Below are 24,295 nucleotides of genomic sequence, written 5' to 3'. Positions count from 1 at the left end.
CTTAGATGCGAACTGGTCACGTGAAATACAAACGGACCAATTGGAACGCGCGTTTTGGGGGACGTCGCGAATTTTGAAACGGTTGTTGAACAAAACATTTGATCAATCCTACCGTCAAATTTACCTCCTTACTCCGTCTCAGTGTAAGTAAACTGATTTAAAATACTATATAGTGTCGTCAGAAACGCAAACAGTGCGATTTAGTGCGTTAAGATGTTGATTGTCAATAACTGAAACGGTAATACACGATTGTCAACGAGAAATGTTCTGTTGTGAAGTGAGTTTATCAGGATGGCTAGTGAGCTAGTAAGCACCCGGAGCATTAATCTGTTAGTCAGCATTAATTTGTTAGGTTAGTAATCACGGCAAAGAATTCTGTCAAATAATACATCTGATGGCAGTTAAGATCTAACGTTAGTTAGATGGATAAAGAACTATCCCGGATGCTGAAAGGGCCCCAGACGTGGATGACGAACTTTATGTGTTGCTTTTAGTGGAATATCATCGAAACAAGCTTTGGATATTGTCTTAGTTATTTAGGTTTGTGCACTTTAAGATCCATTAAACATTAAGGATGGGATGAGACGTGATTGGAATGACACACATGCAGACATAGACTGAAGTATAGTGCCATCTTCCTGAATATGTCACTGCATCAGCCATTGTGTTGTATTAATGCGTTTTGTGTTGTTTAGTGTGCAGAGATGGATGAAGATGAGAGCACAGAGCGACAGAGACAGATGCAGATGCTGTGTCAACGGCTGGCCATGATGAAGAAGTTATACAATGATGGTAATACCTTTCAGATTTGGGTAATAAATTGCTAACTCATATCCCACACTTTAAAACATGGATATATCAGGGAATTCCAGGTCTGGAGGTGTTATGGAAATAAATACAATCCTAAAAGTCATGAACATTCTTGTAATTCCAATGTAAATGTTTGTAATTATGCTAGGGTCTGAAATATTTAATCTTTCAGAGAGCGATCTCTGAAATGTTGAACAATCCTGATCCAGTAATCTTGAAAGAATGCTAACGTCAAGGAAATTCATTGGCCAAAACATGAATCCTGGTTTGTAGTCAGAACATTTACAGCTTTTCTTCCATACAGATGACACAGATTACATCAACCAGGCCATCAGTTCAAACTCACCCGACACCTGCCGGACTCTTCTGACCAATCTGGAGAGGAAAGGCAATCCTCAAACAGATCCCAGCCTGCTCACTAAACTCATCGACTGCTACACGCGTGTGTTTTCCAGCATGCCGTTGGGCAAGTACAGTCAGATCGAGAGCTATGCCAAGATGCTGGTCAGATTTGCAGAGTTAAAAGCGTAAGTCGTCTCCCGTTAAAATGATAAATTATTGAAAACAACCTTTTATTATTGTAGAAATTCTTTACCTAATGATCTGTTTGATTAGAATAGTTCATCCAGATATATAAATTCATTATTTACTTGAATATTTTGTTCTGATCTATGAATTTCTTCATGTGTAACACAAAAAAGAATAAAGAACACTGATAATAGAGAACTGGATTGCTCATGACGTCATAGAAGTGAAGCCACTGCGCCGCCATATTGCTATTCCCTAGTACTCGCAAACATTCTATTGAATGAAAAGGGTATTATACGATATTAATGAGAAAACATCACCTAACAAGTCAGTGTTTTCATATCTGACGTCTCGCTGTACATTTTCACAACACAAACGTCCTAAGCATGTGAACGTTTATTTGTTTAATGTCGGGACTTCCCTCTGCTTATTAAAAAGTTACATACATATACATTACAGGAGCGAACATCGGATGAACATGATAAACATCAGACGTTCACCATGTTTACAAATGACAAAATGCTCATTCTGAAATCTGAATAAAAATGTATGCTTTGTATACATATACAGTACTGTGCAAAAGTTTTAGGCCACTAGTATTTTCACCAGCTTAAAAATGGTTTAAAATAAGTTATTTCTATCTTTTGCTGTAGTGTGTCAGTAAAAAATATCTGTTTACATTTCCAAACATTCTGTTTGCCATTAATTATAATCATCTAGTGAGATTTTTGTTTGCACAAAGAGTCTGACAACAGCCAGTGCTCCACACTGATCTGATCTCATCATCATCCAGTCTTCCTGGAATGACATGAAGACACAGAACAAACTCAGACAGACTAAATCCAGAAGAACTGTGACAAAGTCTCCAGGATGCTTCAAGAAACCTAGCTGCAAAGCTGCCTGAAAAATTTTGCGCAAGTGCACCTAGGGCAAAAGCTGCTGTAAACGCAAAGAATGGTCGCACCAAATGTTGATTTCATTTAGTTAATAGAAGGTAATTGATAAAGAAAATCTATTTATGACAGCATCCTCATTTTACAGCATTTTTACACAAGTGCCTACAACTTTTAACAGTGCTGCAGCTTTGCAGGTAGGTTTCTTGAAGCATCCTGGAGACTTTGTCACAGTTCTTCTGGATTTAGTCTGTCTGAGTTTGTTCTGTTTCTTCATGTCATTCCAGACAGGCTGGATGATGACGAAATCAGATCTCTGTGCAGAGCACTCGCTGTTGTCAGACTCCTTGTGCAAACAAAAATCTCACTGGATTATTACGGTTAATGGCAAAATGAATGTTTGGAAATGTAATCTGATATATCCTACTGACACACTACAGCAAAACACAGACTTTAACTGACTTTAAACCATTTTTTAGCTGATGAAAATGCTAGCGGCCTAAGACTTTTGCACAATACTGTAATTTGCCTTACAATCACGGTTTATGCTGTTCTGTTATAGTGTTTTTATTCATACAGGCTAAATGCATGTTTCAACAGTTATTTTGTTAACATTATTTTGAAGCAGGTAATGATTTAAACATTTGTTAATTCAGCCTACGTAACATTTGTGTTGAGATAAATGTTAATAATAAACGTTAATAATACAACAATGCCAAATATAGTATTCTGAATATAGAAATATCAAATTATTTAAATAAAATAAAAGATAAAATGAAAATGAAACTAAAACTGTCAGCAGATGGTGGTAAGTCACTGATTTTATCACTGAATCATTCAGTCAGGAATGAAGCAAGCGACTCTCTTAACAAATGTGTAATTGAATCAATGACTCAGATTCGTTTAAAAGCGCACGTTCATTTATAAACGGAACACAGCTGTGTTTGAATAGAGATGCGGCTCAGCTGTGACTTTGTTTCAGACTATTTTCATTGATGAAATTTAGCAAAATCAGGTAGTGTTATAGTCAGATAATGTAAGGCACTTAATATAATGGAATTTGCATGATCTTAAAGAGAAATTGATGTTGCTCAATTAGGGACATTAAAATATACACATCATAACTTGGAGAAATAATGCTGACTAATTACATATGGTACGGATTTAAATACATAAAGCTTTCCAAGATTTGAATTTCAATACAGCAGAGAGCAATATAGTAACAGAGGTGTCAGACACCAATACCAGATATATGTTCATGTTTAATATTTCCTGCATAATTCCTTGCGTAAAGAAATATATTTTGTGTTGGATCAGTTAACTGTGTCGGCAAGTGCGCAGCTGACACGCACCTGAACGACTTTAAAACTTTGCTTATCCTGCCCAAAAAGATGATAAACATCGCAGATAACATTTTAAGTAAAATTAATTTACATACACATATTATAAAAACTAGTCCTGTGATTTTTAGGTCAGTGGTTTGGCTGTGAGTCAATGATGCTCTCTGTCGGTAGGGAATAGTAAGATGGTGTATCGAACACCTCGGTTGGCTTCACTGCTTAACGACAGTTTAGAACGCAATGAACAATCCAGTCATTATATATAGATCAGCGTTAAAGAATTTTCACACAGCTTTTTTTTTATCATAACGCAATACTTCATATGATTCTAAAGTTTGCGTGGGTTAGAAAATAAAAACGGAATTTAAATTTTGGGTGAACTATTTTTATTTTTTTATTTTTTTTAATTAAATCAACAACAGCTTTGAACTGCCAGTATTTTAAGGCATTATTTAACTGAGTCTCTCTTTGTCAACAGCATCCAAGATGTAAATGATGCACAGGCTAGTTTTGACATAGCAAGATCGCACTGTAAGGATTTTGCCTTTGTTCACATTGCTTATGCTCAGTTTGAGCTTTTACAAGGTAAGTAGACTTTAAAAAAATATGAGGAAAGTAGTGAGCTTCTGCCTCTGTCTGAAATGTTTGCTAGTTGAGAAGAACATATGGTCATTAAGCTGCTTTCATTCTCCCCAGGCAACGTTAAGAAATGCACTTTGATTCTTCAGAAGGCTTTTGAAATGAATGCTAAACCCAGGCGCGTTCTGGAGGCTGCTGTGAAGAATCTAAACGCAGGCAAACGCCAGCTCCTGTCGCATGAAGATAAGGAGAACATATCAGGTTAGTTTGCATGAAGCCAGTTTTGACCATGAATAAAAACGTAAAGGCTGAAATACACTAGTTCAGTTCAAAATATGAAACATGCTTGATATCCTCTGACTGGATGGAATCATAATCTGAAGCTAAAAATCAGAGTCTGTGACTATCACACACTATGCGATAGTGTATTGCAGTCTTAATATAACCGTGTGTTTTTATCTCACAATTCTGGGAAACAGCCTTCCATACTTTTGTGTTCAGTTGTGAAATATTAAAAATTGGACAGAAGAAAGTCAGTAATTCAGGTTGGAACAACATGAGGGTGCTTAAATGATGAGAGAATTTTGAAGTTTATTTAAAGAAACGTTTATTTAAGTACTCACTTAAATCCTGTAATGTGTACTTTTGCTTTTTATGAATCAAGCATATCTTGTGAAATATCTGTAGTGTCTGCACATGACGATGCACATGAGTCTGTGAGAAGCAGCTCCAGAAGATCAGACGGAACATGTGACCTGCAGACCAGCAGCATGTTTCACCAGGGGTATGATATGTTCTGTTCTTTCATAGGAGATTCATCACAATTTTGCTGGCCATATTTAAAAAAAAAAAACGACATATTGAATATCATTAAAATGCTAAGAATAGCTACACATGGCTTTAAAAAAAAGTTTTACATAATGATAATACATACACTGATGCTTCAGAAATAAACACGATGCATTAAGAGTCCGGGGGTGAAAACTTTTTGAATTTGAAGATCAGATCTGGGTAAATTTAACTTATTTTGTCTTCTGGGAAACATGTAAGTATCTTCTAAAGGGCAGTACTAAATGGAAAAAATAGAAATAATATTTAAATAATATAAGAAAAATGAAAAAGAAATCTTCATTCTTTTCAAAAGTTTACACTTACAGGCTCTTAATGCGTTGTTTCCTTTCTGGAGCATCAGTGAGTGTTTGAACCTTCTGTAATAGTTGCATATGAGTCCCTCAGTTGTCCTCGGTGTGAAAAGATGCATCGCAAAATTATACAGTCATTGTTGGAAAGGGTTCAAATACACAAAAATGCTGAGAATCCACAGGATCGGTGGGAGCTGAAGGATTTTTCTGAAGAACAACGGGTGGGTTAACTGTTCAAGGGACTCATGAACAACTATCACTAAACAAAAACACACAGCTGTGGATCATTCAGGAAACAACACAGTATTAAAAATCAAAGGGATGTAAACTGTTGAAACGGGGTCATTGTTTTTTTGTTTTTTTTTTATAAATTCAATTTTTTTTTGCTTTTGTGGACTATGTAAACGTCTCTTATGTGAAATGTGTTATTCAAATCAGTACTAAATAAAAATATCATGCATTTTATATGATCCCTCTTATTTTGGTAAAATAATTAAGATTTTGCAGATTCTGCAAGGTTTATGTAGACTTTTGACGTCAACAGTATTGCTCAGGATGTGACAGTAAAGACATTTGTAATGTTACAAATGATTTCTGTTTCAAATAAATGTTCTTTTAAACTTCTTTTCATTAGAGAATCCTTAAAAACAAAGTGTATTACATTTTCACCAAAAATATTCAACAGCTCTTTTCACATTGATAATCAAAAATGTTTCTTGAGCAGCAAATCCTCGTATTAGAATGATTTCTGAAGGATCTGGAGTAATGATGCTGAAAATTCAGCTTTGATCACAGCAATAAATACATTTTAACATGTATTCACACAGAATACAGTAAAAAAAAAAAAATACTGTATTTTTGCTCAAATAATCCCAGGCAGAATCATTATATATAGCCCTAATGTACAAAATTCCAGCCTGTTGTGGTTAAGAAATATCTATTTCCTGTGACAGAATTTTTACTGTGAAAGATTTAATGTTGTTATTAAACATTCTGCATTCCAGGAGTGATCAGAAGTTTAGTCCACAAGATGAGAACATACCTGTGTGGAGAGCAGGGTCACAACAAAGAAGAATAGCCATGGTAAGATATGAGAGGATGTTATGCCATCAGCAAACAACACTTGAAAGTGAAAATGCATGTTCTTACCTTCTTTCCTTCCTATATGTTCCTTCCTACAGGCACAAAGAGTTCCCATGGTGCCTCTCTCTATCCCTGAAAACGATAGCAGTGATTCTGACAGTGCTCAGAAACCAGAAGCTCCTGCTGCGCACATCAGTGGTTTCTCCAGGTGAGAAATGTGAATCTGTGCAGTTGTGGTGGAAAAAAAAGCTGTACTGGGTTAGGCTAGCTGAGACTTGACATAGCACTTGCATATCATTGCTCTTTTGTTGATTTTGATTGCTTCCATTGTCCTCATTTGTAAGTCACTTTGGATAAAAGCATCTGCTAAATGTAAATGTGAAAGTAAATGTTTTGCTTTCAGATGTAAATAGCAAAATCTCTTCACATTTGTCATCACTGGTGTGTAGCATCACACTGCCAAGCCCTACTGTAAAAGTGTTAAACTGTCTCGTTTTACAGTCTCACTGGTTTAAATTTCTTTGATCTGCGTCAAGTTTAATGTTTGATTTTTCTGCAGGCAAACAAGCGGTTCAAATGTCCGCTCCGCATTCCCCATGTGTTCCTCAAAGAAAGGCACTCCAGATGGGGATTCCTACAGTTTATTAAACCTGAAGGTATAAGAGGCTTCGGGCCTTAAAGTAGACATAAACTTGCCAGTGCTGAGAGTTATGACTCACAGCAAGACAATTGAGAAAATAAATGTTTAGTATGCTGAATAGTGTTGTTCTGTTTTGTGCAGCCTCCTGTTATTAGTCCAGATCATCTGAGGGAAGACATTGAAGAGGGTGACACCATCACAGCGCTCCTGCAAAGAGCAGAAAGAAAAGAAACTGCTAGAATGGAAGGTAATGCTTACCAAATGTTATATCAATTTTACTTTGACTCATTGTTGACCCAGAATACTCCAATTGTAACCTGTTTCAAGTATCATAGTAGTGCTTAAGTTTTTCTTGCAGTGCACTCTTTTCATTTATATTTCTTCAACTGTCTTTCATTCATAGAAACAACTGACATCAACCAGCTCATCAGCACAAACTCTCCTGAAAGTTGTCAGATCTTCCTGAAAAACCTGGAGAAGAGAGGAGACCCTCATTCAGACCCGGCATTTCTCTCCAAACTCCTAGACTGCTATTCTAAAGTGTTTTCCAGGTTTCCTTTGGCAAAGCATTGCAAAACCGAAAGCTACGCTCGAATGTTGGTGCGATATGCAGAGCTGAAAGGGTGAGTCAGTGGTGGATTGCACTCATCATGTCTCATCATTTTAGCAGCTGATATCTTAATTTTTTTTCTTTGCCACCTCTACAGAATTGAAGATCCAGAAGATGCTCCAGATCATTTCAGTATTGCCAGATCGCACTCTAAAGCTTTTGCTTTCGTGCATATCGCACATGCTCAGTTTGAGCTCTCACAAGGTAAAACATTTCTTGGTTTAGAAAGAATATGGTGCTTTAAAAACCCTCTGCAATTAAAAATGGACTTCTGTAGCTTTTTGTCTAAATTCATTAGCTTTGAGGTCATTCATATGCAAGTGTTTGTCTAGAATAATCGCTTTCTGCAGGTACATGTTAAATGTAGCATCAGAGAAGATGGACCAAATATATTGATGACATCTTGTGCATTTAAGAGTTTATCTAAATTCTTATTTAGTCAAATGGCGTCTATTCTTTCCAACCACAAAACATGAATGTGACATGCTCAAAATGATGTCCTCAGAGGTGGAAAGGTACATGGTACTGCAATATGTTTAAAACCTGAATAATAACTTGTTCTTAAAATCTCTCAGGCAATTCTAGGAAGAGTAATTTGATTCTTCAGAAAGCACTGAGCTCAAACGCACAGCCGGCTGAACTGCTGCAGACTGCCATCAAAAATCTGAAGTCTGGTAAAACTCATCTGCTTTCTGCTGAGCGTGAGGAAAACGCTGCAGGTTAGTCTCATACTTTGTTGATGGACAGTGTTGTTCACACAAGACTCAGTGTTTGACACACAATGTTTTTATTCTGTCGTTAGGGGTCCAAGCACCAGAGGTTTGCATAGAAATCTGTGAGCTCCAAAATACTTGAAGATATATATGTGAATGCATTGCTGTTGAGTTCAAATGAAGAGAAAACATGATTAGTGTGTTTTAAAATAATGTATAAAATAATACTTCCATAACTTCCAAATTCACTGAAATCATGTTGTGTTGGAATAATAATTTGCAATTGTATTACAATATTGTCTACATGGTGCTTGGACTATGGTAATCACTGTTAGTGGCTACATATAAAAGTTCATTATTATGATTATTTATTATTATTATTATTTTTATTTTTTTTTTTTTTTTTTAAGTTGAATCTTCGTTTTTACATTTTTGTCTTAATCCAGTGGGAATTATTCTTTTTCTTTTTGTATAAAGTTAATTATAATTGTTACACATTGATGCAACCCTAATCCTGCATTTTCACAATATTAATTTCCTATTGAGTGTGTTCTATCTAGGGTTAATGTGGAAAAAACTTGTTAAAAAAACAATGATGCTAATGTTTTGGTTTTGCAGAAAATGTGGAAGCACTAAGTAACAGAAAGGAAGAAGAAAATCTGACAAAGGTTCCTGAGGAACAGCCGAAGTCTCATGCCAAGGAGACTTCATCAGAATGGAAGATTCCTGCTGTCATCAAACACACGTCTCCAGAGGTCTGATTACAGCTCACGCTTTTGTGTTTAATATTTGAGCTCAGAATGATTAGAGTGGACTCAGCTGGAACTGGTTCATGATCAATCTGTTTTGTGGCTGTATTTAGGATCGTAAACCTCCCGCATACTCCGTTTCCTCTTCATCCTCACTTCATGCTTTGAGAACACCTGCGCCCCCCAGATTACAGCCCTCTTTCAGCTGTCAGACTCCCAACCACAAAGACCCAAACGCAAACAGGTAAAAACACAACAGAACTCATGGATTTGACGTGGCCCTTATGTCTTTACCCTTACCATCTTTCCATCTCTTCCTTAATAGTTTTGTCACTCCTGTGGTGAAGCAGCGGCCAGTGGTTGTGTCAGTTCCGTCGACGGCTCAGAAAATGGGTCACACTCAGTTGCCCTGCACGCCTCAGAGCCGGGTGTCCTGCGCCCCACAGCCCTCACAGGTGAAGAGATCATCACTTACATCAGAAACATGAGCCAGACAGAGAAATGTATGATAGAGGGAACTAAAAAGAGAGAAGCCTTATTTTTATTTTGAATAGAAATAATGCAAAGTAGATTAGGGAGTATTTTATGTTTGTTTCTTTCTTTATGTATGTTCAAATATTTTTTTTCTTTCCTCAAAGCAGGGTTATTTTTAACTAAAACCATAAAAACATTTGGTCCCACTTTATATTAGGCGGCCTTAACTAATATGTACTTGCATCTAAAAATAAGTACAATGTACTTATTGTGTTCATATTGTTTTGCAAAACACTTTTGCTCCTATTGAGATGGGATACAGGTAAGGTTAGGGACAGGTTTGGTGGTATGGGTAGTTTTAAGGGTGGGTTAAGGTGAAAGGGATGGGTCAACAGTGTAATTGTAAATGTAATTGCAGAAATTAGTTACAGATGTAATTACATCCAGGTATTTTTTTTTAAATATAAGTACAATGTAAAAACATGTATGTACATAATAAGTGCACTGTGCAAAATTATTAAACGTAAGTACATAGTAGTTGAGGCCACCTAATCTAAAGTGGGACCAAACAGTTTCATTACAAAAAAACAAAAAACAAAAACAAGAACTGAATTGATATTAAATGTGAAAAACTTAAACTTATTTAAATTAGAATTTCTTAATTTAGTTTAATTTGATGTACTAAAACTAAATTTGTAAAACAACGAAAAATACTAAAACTTTAATTGAAATTAAACAAGAGAAAACAGAAAAAATGAATTAAAATCTAATTCAAAATATAAACAAAAACTAGTAGTTTATTCTTAATATCTCTAATAGCATCTTCACAAGTAAAATTTTGCAGTGATGTCATACATTTTTAAGATGATTGAATTTGCCTGCTCATTTGTCCGGATGTTAGTTTTTACTATCAGCAGTTCTGTTCTGTTTCATTTGGTAAAAATGGCTAATTCTTGAGATCAGAAATAGAATTTGCTTGTAATTTTTTACTTGCATGGATAAAATGAGCTTGTTAATACTGACAGAAACAATGACAGATATCAAAACTTGATGAGAACTGAAAAATTAGCATTTTCTCTCATAATTCTAGACTAAGAAATCTTGAGACTAGTAACTCGTAAGAAATGATAGTAATGCTTGTAATTGCATTTGAGTGGCAAATCTTTGATATTTAACTGGCAAAAACACAATTACAGGTATCAAAAATGACACTTTACTGTTTCAAATTTAGTTTTTGATAAAGAATTAATATTTCTGAGAAAGATTTGTATTTTTGATGTCAAGAATCCACATTTTTATTAGTGAAACTGCCATTTCTGATGCACAAAAATCATATTCTGGGAGTGATTAAAAATCAAATCTGACTTGATCCATCAAGAATTGATTTGATTATGAGAAGTGTGTACTTAATGTCAGTATAGAATGGATAAAGGGCTTGTGTGGTGTGTCATGTTGCTTTCTGCTTCATTTCTGCCTACAACAACAATCTGCTATCTTTCTCTCTCTCAGACCCCTGCCTCAGCTTTCTCAAATGAATCCATCACAATCAAGGGCAAACAGTTTTTCATTTTCAAGATGATCGGCCGAGGAGGCTCCAGTAAGGTATGAGGAGAAAGACGTCTTCTCTGTATCATTTTTCATTTATATATGATCCATTGTGTGTAAAAAAAAAAAAAAAAAAAAAAAAAAAAATTCTGTTTATTTCCAGGTCTATCAGGTGTTTGACCATAAGAAGCACGTGTACGCTTTAAAGTATGTGAATCTAGAAGAGGCAGATGCTCAGGCTGTGGAAAGCTATAAGAATGAAATTGAGCACTTGAATCATCTTCAACAGTACAGTGACCAGATCATTAAACTCTATGACTAGTAAGTGTACTGAGTTAACAGTGTACTAGCTGTAAATGGCTAGAGTTCTGGTGTGCTCCTGATCACATGACTGATGAGCTGATTCCTGTTTGCTTGCAGTGAGATCACCAACAGCTACATCTACATGCTGATGGAGTGTGGGCATCTGGATCTCAACACCTGGCTGCGCAACCGGAAATCTGTCAACCCGCTGGACAGAAAGTGTTACTGGAGGAACATGCTGGAGGCTGTGCACACCATCCACAAACACGGTGACTCTCTATTCATCATACATTTGAACATAGTGTTCAGGGTTATTCATGCAGAATGTCTTCTTTCGAAAAGGAAAAGAGCACAGGCTCTTGAGAAGATGAACTACTTTAACTTAAAACGCCATCTAAACATGAAAGATGTTTACAACTGTATTTTTAGTGTAGACAGTTTTATTGATTTTATAATAGGATATTTGTGTGAACTAGTTTTTCCGCCAGACTTTGTTTTTTGGTAACATCTAAAATAGAGACTTGTGTGTGCTTGGGCCCTAGCGTGTTCACACTCCAATATTCAACATTTTTTAGCTTGTACAAATATGTAAAAAATTGTAAGTCAAGTTACATTTATTTAAGACGCAAAATGACTAAGTCTTGCTTTCTGAGAGAGACAAAATATAAAAAATTAAGGGAGTTACTCTTAAAACAAGAAAAAAAAAAAATCTAGGGTAAGAAAAATTACCTTGTCCTCATCCTTTTGAATGAAGCTTTATTTTTCTTATCCCACTGTTTTATTTATTTATTTATTGTCCTTCTTTTTAAGCATAAACTTGCTTTTGATACATTTTAAATTTTGATCAATAAGGATGTTTAGATATTTGTACTGGAAAACAGGACTAAAATACTGAATAAGAAAATATTGCAGTGTGAAAAACTCACTGCACTACACTATAAAAAAATACATGTTTTTGTCTTGTTCACAAGTAAAAATATCTAAACACTCTTAAATCAAGATACATTCACTTAAGAAGCAAAATAACAAGATATGAAGTCTTGTTTTCTGAAAAAATATATAATTGAGTTTGTTTTTCTTTCCCCATTGGCAGACTTTTTTTTTTTTCCTCTTGTTTTAAGCATGAACTCACTTAAAGGAGAAGTCCACTTCCAGAACAACATTTCACAAATAATTTACTCACCCCCTTGTCTTCCAAGATGTTCATGTCTTTCTGTCTTCAGTCGTGAAGAAATTATGGTTTTTGAGGAAAACATTTCAGGATTTAGGAACCACAGACCCAGTGTTTGCGAACATGCAAACACTAAGAAAGTGCAAGTAAGTCAAACGCTGTTTACAAACAAAAAGGTACAACGATGTCAAACGATTCTGAAGTTGTAGGAGAAAATAACATGGGAGTTTTTCAACATACTCTACCTTTTTGAGCCGGAGTATACAGACGATGAACTTATGGTGATTCGAGGACGTGATTTGTAGTAGTGATGGGAAGTTTGGATCATTTTACCGACTCTGACCTTTGAGTCTCGTTCAGCAAAATGAACAAATCTTTTTTTGAGTCATTTCGTTCATTTTAGCAAAATCAGCATCACGTGACAGCCCCATAAGATGAACGAACGACTCGAAAAACCCGAAGACTCGAAACAGGTGAACTAATTCCTGTACACTCCCCGAGACGACTCGTTCTTCCCGAGTAATCAAAGATTCCTTCAAGAACAATCTGTGGACGCGCATCCCAGAGCCTGTGCTACATGAGGTTTTGTGCTTTAAAAGTTTTTTGAAAACAATGACCGACCGTTTCGCTAGATAAGACCCTTCTTCCTCGGCTGGGATCATTTAGAGCCTTTGAAGCTGCATTTAAACTACATTTTGGAAGTTCAAATTCGGGGCACCGATGAAGTCCATTATATGCAGAAAAATCCTGAAATGCTTTTCTCAAAAACCATCATTTCTTTACGACTGAAGACAGAAAGACATGAACATCTTGGATGACAAGGGGGTGAGAAGATTATTTGTAAATTGTTGTTGCAAGTGGACTTCTCTTTTAATTTTATTTAATTTTATTTATTTTATTTTTTTTTCAGAAAACAAGACTTAACATCATATGCCATTGTCCTTCTCCAGTTACATTTCTTGATTTAAGAGTTTTTTTTTTTATATTTTTAATGAAAAACAAGACAAAAATACTAAGTTAAGAACTTTTTTTGCAGTGTATAACGCTAAGTCTCTACACAGTCTGGGAAAACTATGAAAGTTATATCAGTTTATTTTTTGCAAAGAATGTTTAGATATTTGTACTGAAAAACCAAAAATAAAGTTGTTTTTGTAACACTTAACAATAAGGTTCATTAGTTAACTACATTAGTTAGTTGGGTACAAAACTTCTACAGCATTTATTAATCTTAGTTAATGGTAATTTTATCATTTACTAATGCATTATTAAAATCACAAGTTGTGTTTGTTAAAGTTAGTGTACTATGAGCTATGAATATTTTTATTGTAACATTAACAAAGATTAATAACTTGTCTAATAAATGTATTGTTCATTGTTCATTCGTGTTGTTTAATGCATGAAGTAATGTTAACAAATGACACCTTATTGTAAAATGTTACTTTTTTTGTATGTTTGTATTGTTTTGTGGTGTGTAGAAAAACACCAATTATATTTTCTGTTAAAGTAAAAAAAAAATCCAGTGTCTTTATGTACTTCTCCGTTTAATTAATTTCTTTGCATTTTTCATTTGAAGGTATCGTCCACAGTGATTTAAAGCCAGCTAATTTTGTGATTGTGGATGCTTCACTGAAACTGATAGACTTTGGAATCGCCAACCGTATTCAGCCCGACGTGACCAGCATCATGAAGGACTCGCAGGTTAGACCAAAACCGATCTAATATTATACAAGTCACATTTCTAGACTGTTCTGCGCTGATTTACGCATTCTTATAACGTCCGTTAGGTGGGGACTCTAAACTACATGCCACCGGAGGCCATTAAAGACACATCCTCCAATGGGAAGCCAGGGTCAAAGGTGAGAAAACTTCATTTTTTAGTGCCTGAAAAAAATGGCTCTCATGTTAATATATTCCTTGCAGGAAGCTTGTATGACGGTAGATTGCACAGTATGATCCCATCATTCTCTGCTGTCTTCAGATCAGTGCTAAAGGTGACGTGTGGTCTCTGGGGTGCATCCTGTACTGCATGACTTATGGGAAGACTCCATTCCAGAATATCACCAATCAGATCAGCAAAATCCACGCCATCATAGACCCGTCCCATGAGATCGACTTCCCCGATATTTCAGAGAAGGACCTGCTTGATGTGCTGAAGGTGCGCAGAATGTTTGGTTGTGCTGATCAGTTGTGTAATGACCCCTACTGTTTCATAGTTAGTGCTCACTGTCTGTCTGTGTGTCTGTTGTCCGTTTCAGAGGTGTTTAGTTCGCAATCCTAGAGAGAGGATTTCCATAGCAGAACTGCTCGATCATCCGTACCTGCAGCTGCAACCTGCACCAGAGCCAGGTACAAACAACAGTCTGCCTTTACTGAAAGCAATCACATATCTAAAGGTGTATGGAATCATTTTTGGTTTGTTTTTTGATACAACAGTGATCTTGAATTTCTCTGACATCATTTTTTTTTATTCAGAAAGCCCTTACATAATTTAATACACAACTTAAATCATAGCAGAAATTCTTACATTCCTAAAGTAATGACAAAAAAATGAATATCTTCCTCAGTATTTTTGTTTTCCAATACAAATATCAAGATACTTTTCTTTGAAATGCAGAATGAGGACTATGAGTCTTGCTTTCTGAGAAATTGAACAGAATTAAGTGATTTTATGCTTAAAACAAGAACAAACACTGTCAGTGGGGGCAGTAAAAACTTGTTTTCCCTTTGAATGACGTTGATTTTTCTGAGCCTGCTGACTGATATTTTTTTCTTGTTTATTCATAAATCACTTTATTTTGATCAGTTTCACTTTTCATTCATAAAACCTACAGAACCTTTTAATGTAATTAAATGTTTGTCATTTTAAGTGTGGATTGCATTACTTTTTTTGACGGAATATATTAATTTCAAACAATTTTCTTAAGAATGCTGTTAATTTCTTTATATATAAAACTTTTGACAGTGTTAAACACAGTGTTGGGAGTAACGCATTACAAAAATAATAATATTACAGTAGTATATTACTTTTTGCTGTAACGCAGTAATATAACGCATTACTAATCAAATTTGGGTAATAATATTACTCGTTACAATCTCAGTAACGCAAGTTACAACAACATATTTTAACTCAAAATTAAGTGGTGAGTTTACCAACACCGCAAAACAGCACCAGAGCAAAAAATCTGGGTGTAAAATAGTTTGTTTATTTCCTGTTGCTGGAATTCGATGTTTAAGATGACTGCTGAGACGGATTCTACATGCGTGAGATGGACACACTCCCATTTCATTCATTTCATCAGAGAAAAGAATAAGAATGCATAATCAGGTGTAATCTATGTGCGACACCAAACTCTCAACAAGGAGAAACGGCACGAATAACTCCTGGAAACACCTGGACTGGTGCCAGTAACACTAAACTAACGGAGAGAGAGAGATGCGGAGCCGGAGAAGAGAAAGAATGCGGCGGACGAGCGTAGACAAGCTACAAAAAATAAGTTAAACTAAAAATAACAAAATCTGTTTTATCAATTCATAGTCTGTATATAAAATGAACGAATACGCAAAATATATTGAACTTAAATAGCCTAATTAACAGATTAACAAAACAAAAGGAAAAGACTGAGTGACATGCTGCTGAGTTTGGTTCATGTTTGTGTGGCGCGGCGCTCTACGAAAGTTCACGGAAAGAAAAACGAGATGACAGAAATAAAAGTGAACACACTGCAGTTTCCAGTGATCTGTATGACCAAAAATGACTGTTGTTTGTTTTCGCTGTTCGATTGCGCTGGCGCCTCAAGCCACACAGTGTTGCAAACGTTGCAGCCTGTTCATTATCAGAATAAAATAGTCCACCAAACACATACACTGATTAATTAAAATAGTGCGTACTGTGTAGTACAACCCGTGCCGTTCAGCCTGAGGTCGGGCCAAACACATATTTGCTCATGTGAGGATGTTTTTACGTGCGTTAAATACAAAGCTTGGTTTGCTAATAAATAATAGTTATTTATTTACCGTATATTGAACAGCAATAAACTACATTTTGGTATTTTATAATGCCTAATCATGCTTCTGTGGAAATTTTGGTGAAAGTAACTCAAAAGTAGTCTAATGCATTACAGTTCAGAGACGGTAATATTGTAATGTAACTAATTACTTTTAAAAGACAGTAACTAGTAATATATAATGTCATACGTTTTGGAAGTAACTTGCCCAGCACTGGTTAAACATTACTTGGTGTACCTTTAAAAATGCATTTTTTAAAGCGATATTATATACTTTTTGCTAAATTTCTTAAAGTAATATATCTGAATACTCAACATGCTTAAAGCAAATTCTGTCTGTTTTAATGTGTTGATGATTGTTATATCACTGTCACTTACAGCAGAACCTAGTGCTGGTGATTTGAAGAAGATCCTCAATGAACTGGCGGCTCTTCAGTCTCCCAACAGCATCGCGAGAGCTGCTAGTGTAAGTGACGCTCAGGCCATCATTCATACTGAAACACCATCATACAGCATTGTAGGGCTGCACAATTAATCAAATTTATAATCGTGATTACAATTACAGATGCCACAATTATGTAATCGTTCAAAGGCACAATTACCAAAAAAAATCCACTAACATTATGTGTGTGTGTGTGTGTGTGAGAGAGAGCCCTACAGCATTGTGTGTGTGGTACTGCTGGACAATTTAAAAACAGAAGTAATTTTAAAATTAAAACAAAATAAAACACTAAAGAAGTATAGCAGATACTTACATAAAATGATCTAAATATCGGTGGTCACTCTGTATCTTCAATAATATGTCTTAGTAAGATGAGACTTGAGTGATCAAAACATAATGCAATGCAATCCAATGATGATTGAGAGATGAACAAATGCACGTTCCTCAAAAGATCCTGATGATCTGATTTGAGATTCACTAATTTTTCTAAAAAATGATTCTTAGAGAATCAAGTAAAACCAAGCTGCTTCAGTCCAATAAGTGTTCATCTCAAAATATTACTAACAAGATCAAAGTTACATTTATGGTATACAAATCAGTAAAGATTTGACAGCAAAAAAAACCTGTGATTATAAAAAAAAAAAAAAAAAAAATTGTATTTTTTTTTTTTTTATCTATATTACCGCTGCAGAACCTGGCCAAGATGTGCAACAGCGGGAGGAAGTTAGATGTTTCTGAATGTGTGAAAACGTCCAGTCAGACGCTGTGGAAATGAGGATGGAGATGATGAAGCCTGCAGGACTCAAAACCACTGTTCATAAACGCTCAGGAGCCGCTGAGACAAATGTCTCTCACATTAAACAGGCTGTTAGTCAACAGCTTTCACTAGCTGCCATCTGCACCACTTCTTTGTAGATGCGTTACACAAATGCATGTTTGTTGTCCATTTCTTCCAAACTGTTTCTGATTTTATTTGACTACATGACGTAATCTAAGAAAGTGTACATGACAGATAAACATACCTTGTCCGATATATTCCAAATGCACTTTTCTTTTGTAACATATAATGCTGTTTCCTTGGAAGTAAGTCTACTCTAATTTTGCAATATGATAAACGTTTTAAAGGTCATTTCATTCTTCTGTGCATTTATTGTCTTGACACCATTTTGTCAGAATGCATGATTACTTTTCTGTGTTCCTCAATAGATGAAATGCTTTCTACACTTTGCATTTCCCCTGGAATATTCCACCAAAAGAAATCACAACAAATGATGTCACTTCCTGTGTGAAGTCAACAAGGAATTGACTTTGGATTAAGATACTACTAAATAAATAAAAAGGAAAGGGAAATTGTAGTCACCAAAACCATATTCTCTCCCAAAATTGTGCAGTTTGAAACATTTTAGTTTGTGATATTATAATTAAAGAACACTTACAAATATGTTTGCATGTGTTATATTTTATAATATTTTAACACATATGTGACCCTGGACCACAAAACCAGTCGCTGGGGTATATTTGTAGCAATAGCCAAAACTAGATAGTATGGGTCAAAATTATTGATTTGCCAAAAATCATTAGGAAATTATGTAAAAATCATGTTCCATGAAGATATTTTGTAAAATTCCTGCTGTAAATATATCAAAACTTAATTTTTGATTAGTAATATCCATTATTAGGAACTTCATTTGCACAACTTTAAAGGCAATTTTCTCAATATTTTGATTTTTTTGCACCCTCAGATTCCACATATTCAAATATTTGTATCTCGACCAAATATTGTCCTATCTTAAGAAACCATACATCAATGGAAAGCTTATTTATTCAGCTTTCAGAATGTATGAATCGAAATATTGACCCTTATGACTGGTTTTGTGGTCCAGGGTCTTTAGTTCACCCAAAAGCATACAAGTTTCTTTCTTCTGTTGAACACAAAAGAAGATATTTTGAAGAATGTTGACGGTAGCCATTGACTCCCATAGTAGTCAATGAAAGAAATTCATACATGTTTGGAACAAGTGGAAGGCGCGTAAATGATAACAAAATTGAATTTTTAGGTGAACTGTCGCTTTAAGGGGTTAAAAAGTACTTACTAACATGAATGACCCAGGCATCGAATAAACGTAAGTTTTAGATAAAGACAAATATTCTTGATTTACTTATCAGGTAATTTCGAGAACTGTAATATTCCAAGCTCAAATTATGTTTAATAAACTGTAACGATAAAACAAATGGTTGTGTCTCAAAACCTAGTGAGAGGCCTACCTAGTCAGCATTCTTGTGCTAAAATAACGTTTGTTATGGCCACAAATGCGGTCTAGGTTGAAACACGGCCCGAACTTTACGTACGGTGTCAATCAAAACTCCTCCCACGCGTCCAGCCAATCAGAGCAGCGCTAGCCCATGTGAGCGCTGACGTCAGAGCGATTTTCCTGCTGGAGTTTCTTCGCAATGGCGGCGACGCGGCTCTTTCTGAGAAGTTCAAACGTTAAGACTTCGTTAACCGGGTTAACCGGTGGCGTGCACAGCAGTTTGGGCTTGACTCTGCTTAAACTGTCTCCTGACTGCACAGCCAAGCCGAAAACACAGAAGAGACATGCAGCGCACTTCACCTATCATCCTGACCCTGTGCCTACTCAGTATGGTAAATGCCCTTGTTTACACTTTACGATGGAGCTGCAGTACAGACGAGAGTGAGATATTCACGCGATTCATCTTTAAAATGATCAATCTTTAATACCATTCGTAATACGTAAGCCTGTCTTTGCTGTGGTGTTGTACACACCAAAAATAAATCTAAAAATATTACCGGCTGACGTGACATCTGTCACTCTTGTTTACAGTTGCTTGAAGACTTGCTGTCAAATACACTGAGGCTAAGTTCTGTCATTATGAACTTGAAAACTGTTATTGTATGAACTTGTGTTAGGATTCATCAATTTCATTTAAATCTGACTGGATGAAATGATTAGGTAAAATGGTCCAGATTAATATGTGATAACAGAAGGTAATATCTAATAGCTTTAAATCATTTTAAAAAGTGACCACAATAGTACTTGTTTGTTAAGGTGGAATGACCACATCTTTTCTTAGAGGCTGGATGGGAGAAAGAAAGAAACTAGGTTTACTGAGCAATTGTATCATGAATGTGTTTTGAGTAAAGTATCATTAATGTTCTGCATAAGAAAAGGTTATAAGATTTAATAACCTGAATAACAAACACAGCAAACAAAAAAGTTATTGAGTTATTTAAAAGTTATTTAGAAGTCTTTAAAGTTGAAGCTGTTTTACAAATAAGCAGTACACAGTACATAGTAAACAAGCTATGTGTGTATGAGTGCTGGGAATCAGCTGGGAAATATAAATGTTAAATGTTCTGAAATGTAAATGTTCAAAATTTAAAAGCAATTTTGTTTCAGTAGTTCTATTTTTGTGAGAATTATCCAGTAATGAGTCAAAAGAGAGCTGTAAAAATGTGCCCGAAAGAGGGTTGTTTATTGATAAATGTATTTATTTATAAATAAAACTACAACTCAAACCGTAAACATCATTTCTGTTACCTGAAATCAGGGTTGGGGCCATTCATGAATTGAATTGAGAATGAATGGTAAATTCCAATTCACTTCCTGGAATGGAATTGGAATTGCATGCAGCTGACAGGAAATGGAATTGGAATTGAATTGGAATGTCAGGAAACAGAACTGAAATCAAATAAATTCCACTAAATTTCACTTGAGATATTTAGCGATGCCAAATTTCAGGAAATGATGATAATTTGATGCAATAAAAAGTGAATGAAATATATGAATGAACATGACTCATTTTTTTTGTGAGTTGAAACATATACTATGTGGTAATCATATATTGAATGTATAGTACATCCAGAAACTTATCACCACTGTCATTCAATTATTAATTCATAATGTACAGTTTTATTTTTATTTACTTGCGTTTGATCAACTCTATTTCATAAATTTTCTTGGTATTTGTAAAGCATGATAAATAAAGTTCAAATGTATGTCTCTAAAAGCAATCACAAATAAATGCTCAGAAACAGCAATAAACGGAATTCAATGGAATTTCCCTGAATTGAATTCCACTTCCTGTAATTCCAATTCAATTCCAACTCTGTTTCCTGTCATTTTTGTTGAATTCCAATTCCAATTCCATTTCCTTCTTTGAATTGGAATTGTTGAGTTCATTCCTGAATTGACCCCAACCCTGCCTGAAATAAAATAAACATTAATTTAAATAAAATGTAAAAAAATAAAACATTTTTTTTTTTTCCTGCTAGTTGCCAAGGCAACATTTCTCATTTTAGTTTAGTATTTGAAGTACTAAGATATTTAAGACTAAATGTGTTATTATAAACGATGTAAACATATTTGAAAATAAACTAATGATGTAGTTGTATTAAAAGTTATTTAGAAGCCTTTAAAGTTGAAATGTTCTGTTTTAATAGGGGAACTATTAAATAATAATAATAAAAAAAGCGTAAAACTGTTATTTTTTTTGGCAGTTCGCTTTATTAAAACAGTTAAAATAATATGAAAAGAATCTATATTCATACTTGTATGTCATATTAGTATTATTTAGGTGCAGTATGCATAGACACATAATTGCTGCATATTATTATGACAGAAGTAGTTGAATTTTGTTACATGTTTTCAACATTAAATGACATTGACAAGAACTTCAGTGCATTTTTAAGCTTCTGTTCTACTTTTTTCATTCATTTTTAAATAATAGTTTAATAAAGAAAGGTGTTACAGTTAGTCAGGCTAAAATGTCCAAGTTAAAATAATCTCAAATGTCTAAATTATGCAAATAATCGTAATCAGAAAGCACACATTTGCATGTTATGCTGTTTAAATTCTGATATTGATCAAAATAACACAATTAGCATTTCTGTGATTGGTAATTTTCAGACCTTTCTGCTGTAAGATTATTTATTTATACAGGTCATCATGAACTGACTTATGTTGCTTAGTGTTTATATGTTTCTTGAGGTTCACTCGTTTTTCAGTGCCGTATATGCAGAAAAAGCAAGACAAAAAACTCTCCTCTGACATTTATAGCTGTTCTAGCTGAATTGTGAGACTACTGTATGATTGACATGAATGTCTCTGCAGGTCCAACACAGAAGATGAATTTATTCCAGTCTGTGACCAGTGCCTTGGACAACATGCTCGCCAGTGATCCCACCGCAGGTACGAGTGGATTTTAACCTCTCGTTTCATCTAACTAGTGCTTCAACCGGTGCAATATTAACATGTATTTCTTTCGCAGTGATTTTTGGTGAGGATGTGGCGTTTGGTGGAGTGTTTCGATGCACAGTCGGCCTCAGAGATAAATACGGTGAGTTTTCATGCTCGTAGGTCGTTTGAGGTGAAGTGTCCCAGTCTGTGTGTTCTGTGTGCTCACACTAGATGGCAGTACTGTCACACCTGCTATTCCTGCCTGAGGACCGACTTTACAGTACCTGCTTGCTATTCACTGTGTACTGCATACTTCAAAAATGTGACCCTGGAACACAAAACCAGTTTTAAGACTTAGCACAGGTATATTTGTAGCAATAGCCAAAAATGCATTGTATGGGTGGAAATGATCGATTTTTCTTTTATGCCAAAAATCATTAGGATTAAGTAAAGATCATGTTCCATAAAGATATTATGTATGTTTCCTACCGTAAATATATCAAAACTTTATTTTTGATTAGCAATATGCATTGCTAGGAACTTAATTCAGACAACATTAAAGATGATTTTTCCAGTATTTGGATTTTTTTGCATCCACAGATTCCAGATTTCAAATAATTGTGTCTTGGCCAAATATTGTCCTATCCTAACAAACCAAATGCAAATACATCAGTGGAAAGCTTATTTATTCAGCTCTTAAATCTAAATGTAAAAAAATTGACCCTTATGACTGGTTTTGCGGTCCAGGGTTACAAATAAGCAGTACACAGTAAACAGTAAACAAGCTATGTGTGTATAAGTGCTGGGAATCAGCTGGGAAATATAAATGTTAAATGTTCTGAAATGTAAATGTTCAAAATTTAAAAGCAGTTTTGTTTAAATAATTCTATTTTTGTGAGAATTATCCAGTAATGAGTCAAAAGAGAGCTGTAAAAAATGTGCCCAAAAGAGGGTTGTGTATTAATAAATGTATTTATTTATTAATAAAACTACAACTCAAACCGTAAACATCATTTATGTTACCTGAAATAAAATAATGTAAAATGTAAAATGTAAAAAAAAAAAAAAAACAACAACACTTTTTTATTCCTGCTAGTTGCCAAGGCAACATTTCTCATTTTAGTTTAGTATTTGAAGTACTAAGATATTTAAAACTAAATATGTTATTATAAACAATGTAAACATATTTTAAAATAAACTAATGAAAATGACAAACAGAGTTAATAAACCTCTAATTTTAATGAAAACGACAACAAAAAATGTAAAAATAAAATCTAATTCAAAATATTAACAAAAACGAGTAGTACATCTGATACTAAAATAACCGTGCTCACTGTGCTCGTCACACTTGAAGTGTAAAGTCAGGTTGAGTGCATTGCATTGTGGGATGCAGTAATTCATGCAGCGTATCTGTTGTATTCTGCACATTTGGCCATTCAATGTCTGTCTTGATGGTAATTAGTTGCTTTTATGTTAATCGGTCATATTAAGAGGTGTTCAGTGTGTTCGCATTTGCAACTAAAATGTTAAAGCTGCATAAATCAGCATAAACATAACCTACTTTGAGGTCAGGTCTTCATTTAAGTGCTGTATCTAAATAAAGGAACTAAATTAAAACAAATAACACAAAACTTGTAGATTTTCTTGTAGAATTTGTATATTAATAGTTTAAGCAGTCAATCAAGAACGAATGTCTTTGCTGAAAAAAGCATGTGACACTTTGCCTTGTTTATGTTTTGACTAACTTGAGTTTTTAAGCACAAATAACTATGATAAAAGATAAAAAAGATACAAATTTATAATGTCAGAAACGATTTCTGTTTTCTAGATTTTTATTCTACTTAATGTATGTTTTGCAAGATTCCCCTTTCTATCAAACATATTTTTTGGACTGTCCTGCTTTTAATGTATGTGGAAAACTCTTTTATGAATGAAGACACTTAAAGAGTTTTTTAGTATAATTTTGCTAGAAAAAGTTTTAGAATCTTTATCATATTCAAACAAACATCTTGTTTGTTTGCTGATTTTTATTGTTTTTGTAATACTTGTTTGTTTGAATTGTTTTTGCCAT

General features: G+C 34.7%; 2 protein-coding genes across 4 annotated transcripts in view; both read left to right on the top strand.

Moving 5' to 3' along the window:
- Positions 1-18,447, top strand: ttk (ttk protein kinase). Of its 3 annotated transcripts, none has more exons than XM_051130423.1 (25): positions 1-143; positions 696-792; positions 1,115-1,337; positions 4,050-4,156; positions 4,268-4,411; positions 4,838-4,934; positions 6,297-6,375; positions 6,474-6,583; positions 6,935-7,031; positions 7,157-7,262; positions 7,419-7,638; positions 7,723-7,829; positions 8,201-8,344; positions 8,957-9,093; positions 9,201-9,331; positions 9,413-9,542; positions 11,071-11,163; positions 11,270-11,427; positions 11,527-11,678; positions 14,154-14,278; positions 14,365-14,436; positions 14,559-14,735; positions 14,836-14,926; positions 16,968-17,050; positions 17,718-18,447. In XM_051130423.1, exons 2-25 carry the CDS (start codon positions 705-707, stop codon positions 17,799-17,801), a joined length of 2,955 nt encoding a protein of 984 aa, XP_050986380.1. In that variant the 5' UTR covers positions 1-143; positions 696-704; the 3' UTR covers positions 17,802-18,447. The 3 variants fall into 3 exon arrangements, with proteins under 3 accessions (XP_050986380.1, XP_050986378.1, XP_050986379.1); XM_051130421.1 differs by having other exon boundaries at positions 16,965-17,050; XM_051130422.1 differs by lacking the exon at positions 1-143 and adding an exon at positions 275-540 and having other exon boundaries at positions 16,965-17,050.
- A 991-nt stretch (positions 18,448-19,438) lies between these two features.
- Positions 19,439-24,295, top strand: part of bckdhb (branched chain keto acid dehydrogenase E1 subunit beta) — a 90,922-nt gene continuing 86,065 nt past the window's right edge. Inside the window, exons 1-3 of the mRNA XM_051131988.1 lie at positions 19,439-19,670; positions 22,159-22,236; positions 22,316-22,384. Coding sequence (XP_050987945.1) covers positions 19,478-19,670; positions 22,159-22,236; positions 22,316-22,384 — 340 coding nt within the window. The 5' untranslated portion in view covers positions 19,439-19,477. The remainder of the gene's footprint in view (positions 19,671-22,158; positions 22,237-22,315; positions 22,385-24,295) is intronic.

Source organism: Labeo rohita, chromosome 16, assembly GCF_022985175.1.
Source record: "Labeo rohita strain BAU-BD-2019 chromosome 16, IGBB_LRoh.1.0, whole genome shotgun sequence".
In the NCBI taxonomy this organism is placed as follows: Eukaryota; Metazoa; Chordata; class Actinopteri; order Cypriniformes; family Cyprinidae; genus Labeo; species Labeo rohita.
This window is presented reverse-complemented; position numbering and strand designations above follow the sequence as displayed.